The sequence below is a fragment of the Hyperolius riggenbachi genome, chromosome 7, assembly GCF_040937935.1.
Source record: "Hyperolius riggenbachi isolate aHypRig1 chromosome 7, aHypRig1.pri, whole genome shotgun sequence".
Lineage (NCBI taxonomy): Eukaryota > Metazoa > Chordata > Amphibia > Anura > Hyperoliidae > Hyperolius > Hyperolius riggenbachi.
In genome coordinates, this window is record NC_090652.1 from 232453526 (window position 1) to 232468614 (window position 15089).

General features: G+C 46.3%; 1 protein-coding gene across 1 annotated transcript; it reads left to right on the forward strand.

Annotated features, from left to right (window-relative positions):
- Positions 1–2704: 2704 nt before the first annotated feature.
- Positions 2705–4187, forward strand: LOC137526146 (speedy protein 1-A-like). Its single transcript, XM_068247366.1, has 3 exons — positions 2705–2778; positions 2978–3140; positions 3821–4187. The coding sequence occupies exons 1-3, from the start codon at positions 2705–2707 to the stop codon at positions 3998–4000; spliced, it is 417 nt and encodes a 138-aa protein (XP_068103467.1). The 3' UTR covers positions 4001–4187.
- Positions 4188–15089: the final 10902 nt, after the last annotated feature.

A 15089-nucleotide genomic window follows, 5' to 3' on the forward strand; every position in this document is an offset into this window, starting at 1 on the left:
GTAAAATTCATTTGGGTGCTAAGTTGTATGACCGAGCAATAAACCGTTAAAGTTGTGAAATGCCGAATTATAAAAAGTGGCCTAGTCACTACGGGGGTATAAACCTCTGGGGCTCAAGTAGTTACTGGCCGTGCCTTTGCGATAGGCAAATTGCATGCAATCCAAAAATTGGATCAAAAAGCTGCTGCCAGTGGAAAAGGTCTTAATGTGACCATGGGGAAAGCTTTTATGGTGTTGGTAAGGGTAAGCAGAGTAAGCATGGGCTGACCCCAATACCAGATACTGTGGCTGCTATGGCAGTACCTATGTCCTGAGCAATGGGGGAGTGTATCCAGCTGATGGGGTGTGAGCAGGCAGCTCTCAGTCTCTGAGGATGTATGATCTGAAAAGGCATGTTTGTTTGTTTTTTAAAAAAAAAAAAAAACATATTTTAGGGCATAATTCATTTAAAATGATGTTTAATGTTTATACAAACTGTGGCTCAGCTAGGACTTTTGTGGCAGACAGTATTTATTGCCTGCACCCCTTATGATATCCGTATTGGAGAGGATATCTCTGGAGAGGTTTTAGCAAATCACACCTCAGCTAGGACTTTTGTAGCAGATAAGGGGGGATTCTCATTGGTTCACTAAGTGGTGGATCAATGAGGATCCTCCATGGTGAGGGAGGCTTCCCATTGGTCTATTGCAATTGAATGGGGATCCTCATAATGCTACTCCTCTGTAGTGGCCCCGAGGGGCAGTGGCAGCCGTGGTGGGAGACTAAATGGCAGTGACAGCGGGAGATCACATGCACAATGGTGCGTAATGTGACACTGCAACGGGGCACAGTGTATCCAATCAATATGCACTGTAAATGTAAAATTGTGCATCCGGTGCAGTGTGAACCCAGCCAAAGTTTAATGCAACCAATAGCCTCAATTTACTAAGATCATGCTGGAGATAATAAGGCAAGAGAAAACTTGCCACCACACAGTGAGAGAGTTATCTTATCTCTTCATTCCTTAAGTTACCTCCTCTGTAGTTAAGTTACCTCCTCTGTGGTTATGTTCAACTTTAACTTTAGATTCTGGAGTTATTTTAAGGATTGAAGACTTAACATAAAGACAGAAGAGTTAACTTTAGTTTTGCCTGAGATAAAATGTTTCCTGAATACTACATGCCTCATCACCATGGTGATAACTTTAGAAACGTTATTAAAGACAGGAGATAAGCTTAGTGAATTGAGGCCAATGTAATCATAAGTGTAGTAAACTGTGGCCACTGGGTAATAGTATAAAGCCAATAATACCAAAATATTGTAGTATAGTTAGTTAGAGTATATGGCATGTGAACATCTATGTGTACAGTGCTGCCCATAATTATTCATACCCCAATAAAGGCTTTTCTATTGATTATTGAGAAGGGTATGAATAATTTTGGACAGTAATGCCTCTTGTACATCGTCTTTTGGGAGACACCTATGTCATTTCCTGTCGAAAATGACTTGCTGGTTGAATAAAAGTAACTTTAAGTCAAAATTTGCCAGGGGTATGAATAATTATGGGCAGCACTGTAAGTACACTATTAGATTATAAGATTTAGCTTCAGCTCCACTAGCTCCGGGCGCAATGCGGTTTTCCAGGTAACGTGTACGTTCAAATGCGATATACACACGCATTGCCCCAGAGCTGTGCTATGTATGTTAATGGACATTATCACAGGAATGCTTTAACTTACACTGTGTATTTTACATCTTTTCCTACAGAGCAAACACCATCAGCTTCTCTCCCCTCTGATTCCCAGGATGGGAGCGTCATGACTGATGGGTCTGGATCCTCCCCAGACTCTGACTTTGCAGTGCCTGCAGTGCCTATCTATTATGCACCTGTGCCAACTGCAAATGAGAGTTTCACCATCCACACACTCTCCATGGCACAGGTTGCAGAGGCCTCGGATGGGGTTGATGAAACATCTCCATCACCCACCAGTGATCTGACTGCACCAGCTGCAGCAGTCCCATCCAACCCTGCACAGCTTTTAGATAGGCCTGCAGAGACACCTACACCACCAGGCAAAGTCGTTTCTGAATCTGAGTCTGCCAGCACACTCAGAACACCTGAGACTCCGAGTCCCATTGTGTCATCTGAGTCTCCCAGCTCACTCAGTACACATGAGTCTCCAAGTCCCATTGTGTCATCTGAGTCTGCCAGCTCACCTCAGAACACAGGAGCCTCCAGACCCATTCAGAACACCTGACAATCCCATCCGAATCAGACAGAGACGACCTCGCATTCCCTCTCCACTCATCACTCCTGGAAACGAGCATGTGCCGTACAGGAGTGTGAAGTGGGAGAGTGTGACAGACACCGACCAACCAGCCAGAGCCCGTCCATCAGATTCTCAGAAACCAGTCACCATCACAAGAGAGATGAGGAGAGCCTTCCACAAGCTCCTTGGTGAGATATTTAACCTGTTTAACCATTAGAAAAACCATTATCTTCATTACAGCAAAGCCATTTCTATAACATACCACGATTCTCATATTTTACCATTTTGTCTCACACAGATGACCGCGCCATTGAAATCTTCCTGGAACATGATGGATGCAAAAGAGTTTCAGACAAGGTAAATATTAGCAAATGTACCATAGAAGTCTTGGTTTGTCTATCAGTAAAAGCTAATTGTCTCTGTATTTGTGTTTCCCATTACAGTACCTGCTGGCCATGGTGCTCGTCTACTTCAGCAGAGCTGGCCTCTCCATTGCCGAATACAACATCCAGAACTTCTACGCTGCTCTGTAAGTATATGATGTCTTCTTCTCATGCATATTTTCATATAGCTGACAGTAGAGGGGTAACTTATATCGGGGAGCTCCATGACACCCTCCTTCTCTCTTCTGCCATGGGTCTGGTAGCATATAGATATACAGTATATAGTTAGCAATACAAATAGGTATGTTTTTATAGCACATTCTTATTATTCCATCATTTTTTCAGGTTCCTGGCCAACCAGATGGAAGAAGACATCCCTTTCTATTACTCCATCTTCCTGTTTGCCGACTGGTACTTCAGCAGCGAAGAAGACTTCAAGGAGGCCACGAAGACCCTCTTTAGACGGATGAGATTCCGGGCCTGGGTCAGTCGTGAGGAGTGCCGCCATGTAAGTAAAAAAACAAAACAAAATCCTAAACACTAATCTGTCACCACTCAGCTCTACCTCTAGAGCCCGGCATCTCTTCCTGCACTCATCTAATCACCCAATGCAGGAGATGCCGGGCACTAGGGGGAAAACTAAGCGGTGACAGGAGGACACACATTGCTGGACTATGTCGGAGCAGGTGACATTATCATGGCGTCCACCGTACTCTGCGTAATGTCAGCTGGGGAAGGGGGGGGGGGGGACAGGACAGGACACAGGATGGACCGAGAGGGGGAAACCACTACACACCAGGGAAGCTCTATTCAGGTTTCCTTTAGCCTGTATCTCTGGGAACAGAATTTGGGTACCCCATAGGGTTTTAAGGTTAGGTGTGGGGGTTTAAAGTTAGGCATGCGGGGGGGGGGGGGTGCTTAAAGCAGTTCTCCAGCCTAAAATTAAAATCTAGCAGCCTTACTTTAAATGAGTGATAGTTACCTGTGCTTCCTTGTCCTTCAAAGCCATCCTGAAGACTCCTAATCACCCGACTATCACCTAATCACCTGGATATTTTTGGATATTTTATAAACGTGAAGTACTGCTTTTATTTAAAATCGATAAACAAAATTGCACTCACATTTTAAAAAAGATTCATTCGTTTATTTTATAAACGTCTAACATGTATGTTTGTTTAATTCCCTCAGGTCATGAAGAAACTGAGTCATCGGGGATGGAGAAGAAAGAGAATGGACCATCATGGCCTGGCCCATCGGGATTTCAGGATGACCACAGAGGAATGCACTGCTATGGAACCAGGGAGCGGATATGTCTGTGACCAGTGTTCTAGGTCCAGGCCCCGCTCCTGGTGTTGCATCATGCAGTGATAATTACCTCCTGCCAGGTCAGTTGCAGCTCCTGTCATCTCCATCCATGTCCTGCAACTCTTTCCATCCTGTCCAGCGACTTCCATCACCTGCAGTGAAGTCATTCATGCAGGCTCTGACATGGAATCCACCATCAACCACCTCATACAGCTCCTTCCTTCTCATGCAGCTCCTGAGAATTCATCCATCTGCTTAAGTTTTTGCTGTCATCTGCTTTTAATATCTTTTTTGCCACAGTGTCTGTCAGCGTTTCCATCTCCTCCGGCTCCTGGCTTTTCCTATTCTTACTCATTTCCTGCAGTACCTGTCATCACCTGCAGTGAGCGACTTCTGCAGCCATCAGCTGCAGCTCCTATCTTTTCCTGCAGTGCCTGTCATCATCTGCAGTGAGCGACTTCTGCAGCTATCACCTGCAGCTCCTATCTTTACCTGCAGTGGCTCCTCTACTGCAGCGAGCGACTCTTACAAATCATTTCTGCAGTGCCTGTCATCTCTTGCAGTGATCTTCCCCTTTAATTTATTTCCTGCAGTGACTTCTCTACTGCAGTGAGCGACTCATTCAATTCATTTCCTGCTGTGTCTGTCATCTCTTGCAGTAAACTTCTTCTTTAATTCATATTCTACAGTGTCAGTCATCTCCTGCAGTGAGTGTCTCCTTTGTCCACCGTCATCGATTACAGGCAGCCCCAGCCACCTTCAAACATCATTGCTTACATCTTCCACCATCTTGAACCACCTTTGCTTGCAGCTCCTACCATCTTGAACCACGTTTGCTTGCAGCTCCTACCATCTTGAACCATCTTTGCTTGCAGCTCCTATCATCTTGAACCATCTTTGCTTGCAGCTCCTACCATCTTGAACCACCTTTGCTTGCAGCTCCTACCATCTTGAACCATCTTTGCTTGCAGCTCCTATCATCTTGAACCACCTTTTCTTGCAGTCCCAGACATCTTCTACCATCATTGCTTGCAGCTCCTGCCATCTTGAACCACCTTTGCTTGCAACTCCTGCCATCTTAAACCACCTTTGCTTGCAACTCCTGCCATCTGAAACCATCTTTGCATGCAGCTCCTGCCATCTTGAAACATCTTTTCTTACAGTCCCAGCCATCCTCCACCATCATTGCTTGCAGCTCCTACCATCTTCTGCACACATTGTAGCGGCAATGGGAAACTGGGAAGGGGGTGGGTGGGGGGTGTTAGTGTTAGGAAAGGAGAGGTAAAGGCTAGCATTAGGATTGGGGGGGGGGGGGGGGGGTTAGTGTTAGGAGCAGAGAGGGAAAGGCTAGTGTTAAGAATAGAGAGGGGGGAGGTTAGTGTTAGGATAGGAGAAGGCTAGTGTTAGGTGTAGAAATGGGAGGTTAAAGTTAGGAGAGGGGGTAGGAGTGGTGGGGGGGGGGGGTTAGTGTTAAGACAGGAGAAGGCTAGGGCTAGGAGTGGAGAGGGGGAGGTTAGTGTTAGGAGTGGAGAAGGTGGAGGTAAGTGTTAGGAGTGCAGAGGGGGCAGGTTAGTATTAGGAGAGGGGAAGGCTAGTGTAAGGAGGGGAGAGGTGGGAGGTGAGTGTTAGGAGTGGATAGGGGGATGCTAGTGTTTGCAGTAGAGAAGGGGGAGGTTAGTGTTAGGAGTGAAGAGGGGGGAGGTTAGTGTAAGGAGAGGGGAAAGCTAGTGTTAGGAGTGGAGGGGGGGGGGTTAGTGTTAAGAGAGGGGAAGGCTAGTGCTAGGACTGGAGAAGGGGAAGGTGGGAGAGAAGAAAGCTAGTGTAAGGAGTGGAGAGGGGGGAGGTGAGTGTTAGGAGTGGAAAGGGCGGAGGCTAGTGTAAGCAGTAGAGAAGGGGAGGTTAGTGTTAGGAATTGTCAGACTGGTGTTAGGAGGGAAGAGGGGGGAAGTTAGCGTTAGGAGAGGGGAAGGCTAGTGTTAGGAGTGGAAAGGGGGGTGGGGGGGTTAGTGTTAAGAGAGGGAAAGGCTAGTGCTAGGACTGGAGGATGTGAAGGTTAGTGTAAGGAGAGGGGAAGGCTAGTATTAGGAGTGGAGGGGGGGGGGGGTAGTGTTAAGAGAGGGAAAGGCTAGTGCTAGGACTGGTGAAGGTGAAGGTTAGTGTTAGTAGAGAAGGATAGTGTTAAGGCTAGGGTTGTAGTGTAGAGAGGGTCAGGTTAGTGTTAGGAGAGGAGAGGGTGGAGGTTAGCTTTAGGAGTAGAAATGGGGGTAGGTTAGTGTTAGGAGAAGGGATGGCTAGTGTTAGGTGTGGAGAGGGGAGGTTAGTGTTAGGAGAGGAGAAGGCTAGTGTTAAGAGTGGATGGGGAGATAAGTGTTAGGAAAAGGTAAGGCTAGTATTAGAAGTAGAGAGGAGGTGGTTAGTGTAAGAAGAGGAGAGGGTGGAGGTTAGTTTTAGGAGTAGGGAGGGGGTAGGTTAGTGTTAGGAGAGGGGAAAACTAGTGTTAGGAGTGGAGAGGGGGAGGTAATTGTTAGGAGTGGAGAGGTAAGTGTCAGGAGAGGGGAAGGCTAGTGTTAGGAGTGGGGGGAGGGGTTACTGTTAAAAGAGGGGAAGGCTAGTGCTAGGACTGGCGTGTTAGGAGAGAAGATGGCTAGTGTTAAGAGTGGATGGGGGGTAGGTTAGTGTTAGGAGAAGGGAAGGCTAGTGTTAGAAGTAGCAAGGGGGAGGTTAGTGTTAGGAGAGGAGAGGGTGAAGGTTAGTTTTAGGAGTAGATAGGGGGCAGGTTAGTGTTAGGAGAGGGGAAGGAAAGTGTAAAGAGTGGAGAGGAGGGAGATTAGTGCCAGGAGAGGAGAAGGCTTTTGTTAGGCATAAAGAGGGTAAGTTAGTGTTAGGAGAGGGGAAGGCTAGTGTTAGGAGTGGAGAGGGGGAGGTTATTGTTAGGAGTGGAGAGAGGGTAGGTTAGTGTTATGAGAGGGGAAGGCTAGTGTTAGGAATGAAGAGGGAGGAGGTAAGTGTCAGGAGAGGGGAAGGCTAGTGTTAGGAGTGGGGGGAGGGGTTGGTATTAAAAGTGGGGAAGGCTAGTTCTAGGACTGGAGAAGGGGAAGGTTAGTGTTAGGAGAGAAGAAGGTTAGTATTAAGAGTGGATTGGGGAGGTTAGTGTTAGGAGAAGGGAAGGCTAGTGTTAGAAGTAGAGAGGGGGGAGGTTAGTGTTAGGAGAGAAGAGGGTGGAGGTTAGTTTTAGGAGAAGAAATGGGGGTAGGTTAGTGTTAGGAGATGGGATGGCTAGTGTTAGGTGTAGAGAGGAGGAGGTTAGTGTTAGGAGAGGGGAAGGGAAGTCCAGTGTTAGCAGTGGAGGGGGGCGGGTACTGGGTAAAGATGGGAGGTTATTGTTAGGAAAGAACAAGTCTAGTGTTAGGTGTAGAAAGGAGGGAGGTTAGAGTTAGGAGAGGAGAAGGCTAGTGTTAAGAGTGGATGGGGGAGGTTATTGTTAGGAAAAGGGAAGGCTAGTATTAGAAGTAGAGAGGGGGGAGGTTAGTGTAAGGAGAGGAGAGGGTTGATGTTAGTTTTAGGAGTATAGAGGGGATAGGTTAGTGTTAGTAGAGGGAAAGGCAAGTGTTAAGAGTGGAGAGAAGGGAGATTAGTGTCAGGACAGGGGAAGGCTTTTGTTAGGTGTAGAGAGGGGAGAGGTTAGTGTTAGGAGAGGGGAAGGCTAGTGTTAAGAGAGGAGAAGGCTAGTGTTAGGAGAGGCGTGAGGGAGGTTAGTGTTAAGAGAGGAGAAGGCTAGTGTTAGGAGAGGAGACGGCTAGTGTAGGTCTAGAGAGGGGGAAGGTTAGTGTTAGTAGAGGGATAGGCTAGTGTTAGGAGGAGGGGGTAGTGTTAGGAGAGGATAGGGGTGGTATTGCTTAAAAGCATGTTAACTAGTGTAGCACTATTAGGGTGACTAGCACCATTCAGAGTAGGCTAGCATAGTGTAGTGTAGGGACCCACCCTATAAGAGTCTACCGTGACGTGGTGGGTGGGCTTACAATCCTACTGCTCAAAAAGTTTTACTTTTCTTCAGTTGGATTAACCAAAAGACTCTTAATGTTTGGATCACTAATCATCTTTTTTTACCCTACAGTGACAATTCACAGTTCCATTTACTGGAACTGATCCTGGGAATTGCATAAGGCCACAAGGAACCAACCATGGCCACCTCCTAGCCATGAAGTCAGGGCCTCTATAAGTTCTGCTGTTCATAGACGATTCACCCTTGGAACAGTTCTTCACTCAATTGAAGGTGCATCACTAGTGGGATGTAAAACTACTTGAGGACTCAACTTCATGGCTACAATTACCTCGGAGCTCTCTCCAAGAGCAGCTGATCTTTGCTTTCCAAATGAGGTGACTATTACTTATTGAGTAATTATGTGCGAAAGTGGCGATCGGGGACAGACGATGAGTTATGGATAAAAGTGGCAACAATTTCTGCTGATCATCACTTAGAATAGGAACAATGCAATATATGGAAAAGAGCCTGTAATCCTTTTTCCCTTCATAGATGTTATTTGACCACTACAGATGTGAAGTGAAATTCAACACGGTAGTTTTCTTGCTCTACTATAAGTGTGAACTCCTTTGATTTGAACTGGATTTTTGCACAGGATAAATCACATTCAGAAGATTCATGATTGATACATGAAGGTGTGCAGAGACTGCATGAGCTTTTGAAAGAATAAATACATTGCATTTATTATTTTCCGGGTCAAAGAGTTCACTTTCTGACTTGCGTCAGGGAGTGAATTACAAAACTGCTCTGGAAAAGCTCTTAGAAAACTGCTTTTACCAGAAGCACAGTGGAGTGCCCGGAGGGGGGTGGGGGGGGGGGAGGGAGAACGCACGAAAATGCAAAACGCTTGCGTTTTCCATTTTAGGTGTGAATGAGGCCTCAGTGATTCAGTTTTGTAGTGATCCTATACTACTTTACATTGAAAAAAGGTTTCTAAATGGGAGTCTGGATAACCCCCTTTGAGGTGCTATCAGGCAGTCAGGTTTTAGGCAGCTCAAGAAATCCACTGTGTAGAAAAGAGAGAGAGAGCGCTCTAAAAACAATAGATACAAAGCATGTTTCCCTGTCCAAGACAGGTCTCACCTGGATTCAGATGGCTGTCGGTGAGATACAGCCAGTGTACGCTTCTGTCCCTTTGAAACGCCAGGGAGCAGGCTCTCAGGATGGCAGCGCAGTGGACTCCTCCAGGGGACACAGTCAGCCTTGGGAACCTGAAGGACCATTCGGATGTTCCGTGGGTTGGAAGGAAGCAGTGGCGCTTGCGCCACAGTGATGCTACCAGGCTCCCCCATTGTGGAAGACGGGAGAGTGGTGTTCGCGTATCAAACGACTAGTGTTGAGCTGAAATGTTCGTAATTTTTGCGTTTCCTTAATTACGGACGCGAATTTTGCCGCTATGACACAAAATCGTAATTTTGTAATTGCCATACAAAACCTAATTCGGAATTCTGTAATCGAAATTTCAGTTTCGTAATTTCGCGTTTCAGCGCAAATTTGTGTTTAACATGAGATTTCGTAATTTCAAGTTTTCTATAGAAATAAAGTTATTTTAGTTACGAAAATGGACGTCATTTCATTTCTCATAGTAATTATGCACATTTAGGTAATGACTAAACTCAGGAAAGTCACTCATTGATTGCAATTATTACTGATTGCATTTACAGTCTGCAGCCACTTCTAAGACAGATGCTTTGCCATGGTGCACTTAGCGGTCATGTTGAGACACTTGGTTTTGGGCCTTGCAATATCTGACATTGCAAAGGTCTCTGCATGTGCTATCACTTTAAATGCATTAGGAGGCTCTACCTGCAGCTACTTCAAAGGGCCAGTGCACACCAAAAACCTCTAGCAGATCTGCTAACGCTAGAGGTTTTTGAAGCAGATTTTCAGAGCGATTCCTAGGCATGTTTAGAGATGTATTCTAAACATTCCTAGCGTTTTTTGGAACGTTTTTGTGTAGCAGATGTCATATATTGTTACAGTAAAGCTGTTACTGAACAGCTTCTGCAACAAAAACGCCTGGAAAACAGCTCTGAAAAATGCTAGATCAGAGCGGTTTTCCAGGCGTTTTTGTTGTTTGTTTATCACTTTCCTATACTTTAACATTGAGGTAGAGATCTAAAAAATGCTGCAGCCCCCGAGTTTGCGTTTCTGGAAAAAACGAACCGCTCTGGATGCATTGAAATACATTAGCCAAGCGTTTTTCTATCCCCAAGCATTTTTAGAAATGCTCACGAACCGCTCCAGTGTGCAACAGCCCAAAGACAGGTGCTCTTTGTCCAGGTGCACTTAGGAGTCACGCGTGCTGAGACACTTGGTTTTAGGCCTTGCAATATCTGATAATGCAAAAGTCCCTGCACGTGCTGTCGCTTTAACTGTATCCGGAGGCTCTGGACTGGAACACTATTTCGAAACAGACAAAATTCTGATGTGTTTATGTTATGTAAACGATCGTAATTACAAAAAACGACTGTAATTACGAAAATTCCCCCAAAACGCTAAATTTTGCGTAATTCGCAAAATTCTGATTACGGCAGTAATCGTAATTTTGCGGATTACGCAAAATTGCGTAATCATAATTAGGTCATTACGCTCATCACTACAAGTGACACCATGGGCTGTATTTAGGAGAGGTAGGCGTCACACAGTTGCTTGGCAATACAGTGGTGACTGTAGATAATGGATGAGGAAGTGTAAATGGCTAAAAGAGGTGGTGTATTGAGCAAAATAGACAATGCGTTTCTAAGGGCTCATTTCCACTACCGCGAATTCGCATGCGTTGTTCGCATGCAAATTCGCATAGCAATACAAGTGAATGGGACTGTTTCTACTTGTCAGGATTCCTTTGCGTTTTTCTGTGCAGAAAAAATTCGCATGGCAGAGCCATCAGAATTCGCATACCGCATACCGCTATTTAATAGCGCGAATCGCATACAGTGTATTTAATAGGAAATTCGCATGAGGTTTGGGTATGCGAATTTTCATGCGAATTCGCATAGAAACAATGGAAAAATCACACCAGCACTGCCATGGTTAAATTCGCATACATCGTCATCCATGCAATTTTGCATGAAAATTCGTATAGACCCGCATGCGAAATTCGCATCCGCATGCGAATTTTTCCCGCGACGATTCCCACCGCACAAGTGGAAATGCAGCCTAAAGGAATCTTGTGATGCAGCCCCTGTTTTACCTCAGGAGGAGCAACCCTCTGGAGGCTAATGAGGCTTCCCCCGTCCTCCTCCGACCCGGCGATCCAGCGCTGGAAGCCCACGAACACCGCGGAGGTAAATATTTACCTACCGCGATCCACCCCAGGTGCAGGAGTGGCTTTCTGATGGGCTCAGGTGGAAATAGCTGAGCCCGATCAGGTCCGCTCTACTGTGCAGTCACAGGCAACTTGCACCTGCGCAGTAGAGCACACCTGATCGATCTCAGCTATTTCCACCTGAGCCCATTGGAAAGCCGCTACTGAGCCTGCACTGACACCCTGAAGGTAAATATTGGTGCACGTGGGCGGTGCTTGTCGAGGGAATTTTTTGGGGGAGCCAGTACTGGATCCCCGAGGCTAGAGGACGGGGAAGCCTCATTAGGATCATGAGGTTTCCACTCCTGAGATAAGTAACCCATAGGGGCTGTTTTTTTTTCTTTTGCTACACAGGTGTACTTTAACTGTCTCAGGCCCCCTGCACCCTGCAATCCTGATTTGCGATTACGAATTTCCCTGGATGCTATCAAAATAAGAAGAAAAATGCAAAACAAATCCCCACAGCATGCTGTACCGATTAAAAATCGCAAAGTCAGAATTGCATGTAGTGTGCAAGAGTCCTTATATCACACACCATGCTATTTCCCGTCAGATATACGCAGGCCCCCCAACTGTCCTGAATCCTGCGGGACTGTCCCAATTTGGGGGGGAGGGGGCGCTCCCGCTATCCCGCGCCACCCCTCCTTTTGTCTCGGCCAGCTGGGCAGAGAGGGGGAAAAAATGATCGAGGCGCCAGCCGCGGGGATGCGGGATGGGTGGCCGCCATTACATTCCTCCGTCCCTTCCTCCTAATGTGCCCCCCCAGTGTCCCCCCCTGCTTGCAGAGTAAAGTGCGCAGCGGAGCTAGCTGTCATTTAATCTTACCATTGATCCTCGCGTACTGGGATCTGGCTTCACTCTACTTCCTGTGACGTCACAGGAAGCAGGAAGAAGAGAAGAGCCAGATGCCGGTACGCGTGGAGCAATGGTAAGATGACAGCCCGCTCCACTGCGCATTTTACTCTGCACGCAGGGGGGGACACTGGGGGGCACATTAGGAGGAAGGGAGGGAGGAATGTGATGCCGGACCAGCATGCCACATCGGCACGGCTGGCGCCTCGATCATTTTGTTTTTGCCTCCTCCCCACCCACGGCCACCCTCACCCTCCTCCCCACCCACGGCCACCCTCACCCTCCTCCCCACATTGTTTATTTTATTTTAGGGAGTAATATTAATTTAAAAAAAAAAAATCTTAAAAAAAATATTTTTGGTGGGCGTGATTAGGGGTGGGGGTGTTGGGGTGTGGTTAGGGATGTGGCCTAAGTGTCCCGCTTTCTGATATAAAAATGTTGGAAGGTATGTATACGGATCAAATCGATTATTTCCTACAGGTCCGATCTGATTTCCGACCGTTTTCCTGATCGACTTTATATTGAAGTGATCGGAGAAACGATCAGAAAAACGTTTGGGAATCAGGTTGGATATATTCGGAAATATTGATTTGACCGGTCTATTTGACTGAAAATTGCATGGTGTGTACCGGGTATTAGGTTAAACATGGAGATGTTTTCAATGCATACTGCATTTTTTAATAATTTTGCTGGCTAGGTTTGCAATGCTAACTTTCTGTGCTAATTTTAAATGCTGCTTTTCTGGACTAAACAACAGTCTATTACCCATTCAAACCCCTCCCCCATCCCATCATTACACACAAAGTAATCAAGGAGAAGCTGAGAGGAGGTATCAGCCAGATCTTCCCTTTGAAAGCAGTGCTGAGCTTACCCACCTAATTTGTGCTTCACAGAAGGGAGCAGAGAGATAAGGTGAGTGTGGTCTAATGCTGGATACACACGGTGCGTTCCCGGATGCAATCACTATGGTGACAGCTCGGGGACCCAACACTATATAGATGCATCCTAATGTTGTTGGCTATCAATGCCACTGCACTGGGGTCCCCAAACTGTGAGCCCTAGTGATAGCATGTAATCGCTACTGAAGCACGGGCTAGCAATAATAGTAAATTACATGCCCAACTAATGATGACATTTGGTGTATATGGTATCATTTTAACTGGGATTAGCCAAATAATGTATTTTAAAGCTCCCTGCACACTGCAAATCCGTTTTCCGATTCCGTTTCCGATTCCGATTTTTTTTCCTGAATACATTCAACAGAAAACGGATCAAAAAACGCAGCATGCAGTAAAGATTAAAAATCTGAATCAGAATTGGATGTAAGAACCGATTCTAAATCGTAATCGCATGCAGTATGCAGGGAGCCTAAGGGTGTTTTAAAATTGTGGCACTTGTCATGTAAACGTTAGGAATGTGGAAACTTGCAAAATGTGTAAGGAAAAAAGTAATTCCGGGGTCACGACACATGCCCGACTACAGTGCACGAGAGAGATTGAGCTTTGGGCATGCTCAGTAGCTCCTCTTGTGCACTTTTTTTCTTACATTGCACGAACGGAGGGCCGGGAAGAGGCGGTAAAGGGGCGTTCCTGGTGCTTGAGAGTGCGCACTGCAGGAGTCTCTCTCAGACAAAGGACACCTCTTCTGCAATACAGATGTCAACATACACCATGTTGGCAATTTTGGAGGGGGGGATGCAGCGACTAGGGGGACCCAGCAACCATGAGGAAAGGACACAAAGGCATGTGATTATATCACTAACATGGCTCTGTGTCAAATTAATCGCAGACATTCCGCCTCGGGATTGCAGGAGATCGCACGCGCCGATGTGCGCGCATCCCCGCTGGAATGACAGAGCTCCACCATCAGTCTCCCAATGGCCGCTCGGAGAATGTTAGACGGCGTCTAATAAGACTGTACAGCGCTGCGATCTGAGGCAACGCTGTACTGGGGACAACCATGTCAAGAGGGGGGGGGATCACTTGTGTGCTGAGTTGTGCGGCCCTGCAGTGAGGCCTTAAAGCTGCAGTACAGGTAGTCCCCGGTTAACGAACGAGATAGGGACTGTAGGTTCGTTCTTAACCTGAATCTGTTCTTAAGTCGGAACATTGTGCCATCTCTGTGCCCTGTACCTCCTCTGTGCTCCCTGTGCCTCCAGTGTCCCCCTCTGTGTCACCTCTGCCCTCTGTGCCTGCTTATACAAGTTTAAAAGCCATTTTTTCTTTGAATTCTTTAAAATCGATTTTCTCAAAAACTACAAGTCCAATTTTAAAAAAAAATTGTGACTTGTTCCCATGGAAACACAGAATCCATGCCATTCGTATCGGGGGAGCGTTCGTAAGTCGGGGACTACCTGTAGTTTATTTAGTAAAAACAAATGGCCTGGTCCTTAGGGGGGTTTAACACCGCAGTCCTTAAGTGGTTAAAGTGAACCAGAGGTAAGTGTGATATGGAGGCTGCCATATTTGTTTCCTTTTAAGCAATACCAGTTGCCTGGCAGTCCTGTTGATCTATTTGGCTGCAGTGGTATCTGTATAACACCAGAAACAAGCATGCAGCTAATCTTGTCAGTTCTGAGAATATTGTCAGAAACTCCTGATCTGCTGGATGCTTGTTCAGGGTCTATGGCTAAGCCTAGAAGTATTAGGTGCAGAGCATCAGCAGGGTAGCCAGGCAACTGATATTGCTTTAAAAGAAAATAAATATGGCAGCCTCCATGTAACTCTCACCTTGGGTTCATTTTAAAACCTCAGAACCTAAAGTGGTTACATTCTTTAACTCCTATTTTCCAGCAAGCCTGACATTCTGCTGGTGGTTATTGTTGTCATGAATGCAATCCTTCGCTCATTCCCTCCCTGTGCCGTTTGCACTGCCTGCTTCACAGATAACTTTTGCCCTGCTTCTGTACAGAAATCAATTTGTTAGGCAAGCTGGCTGCAATTATGAGATTC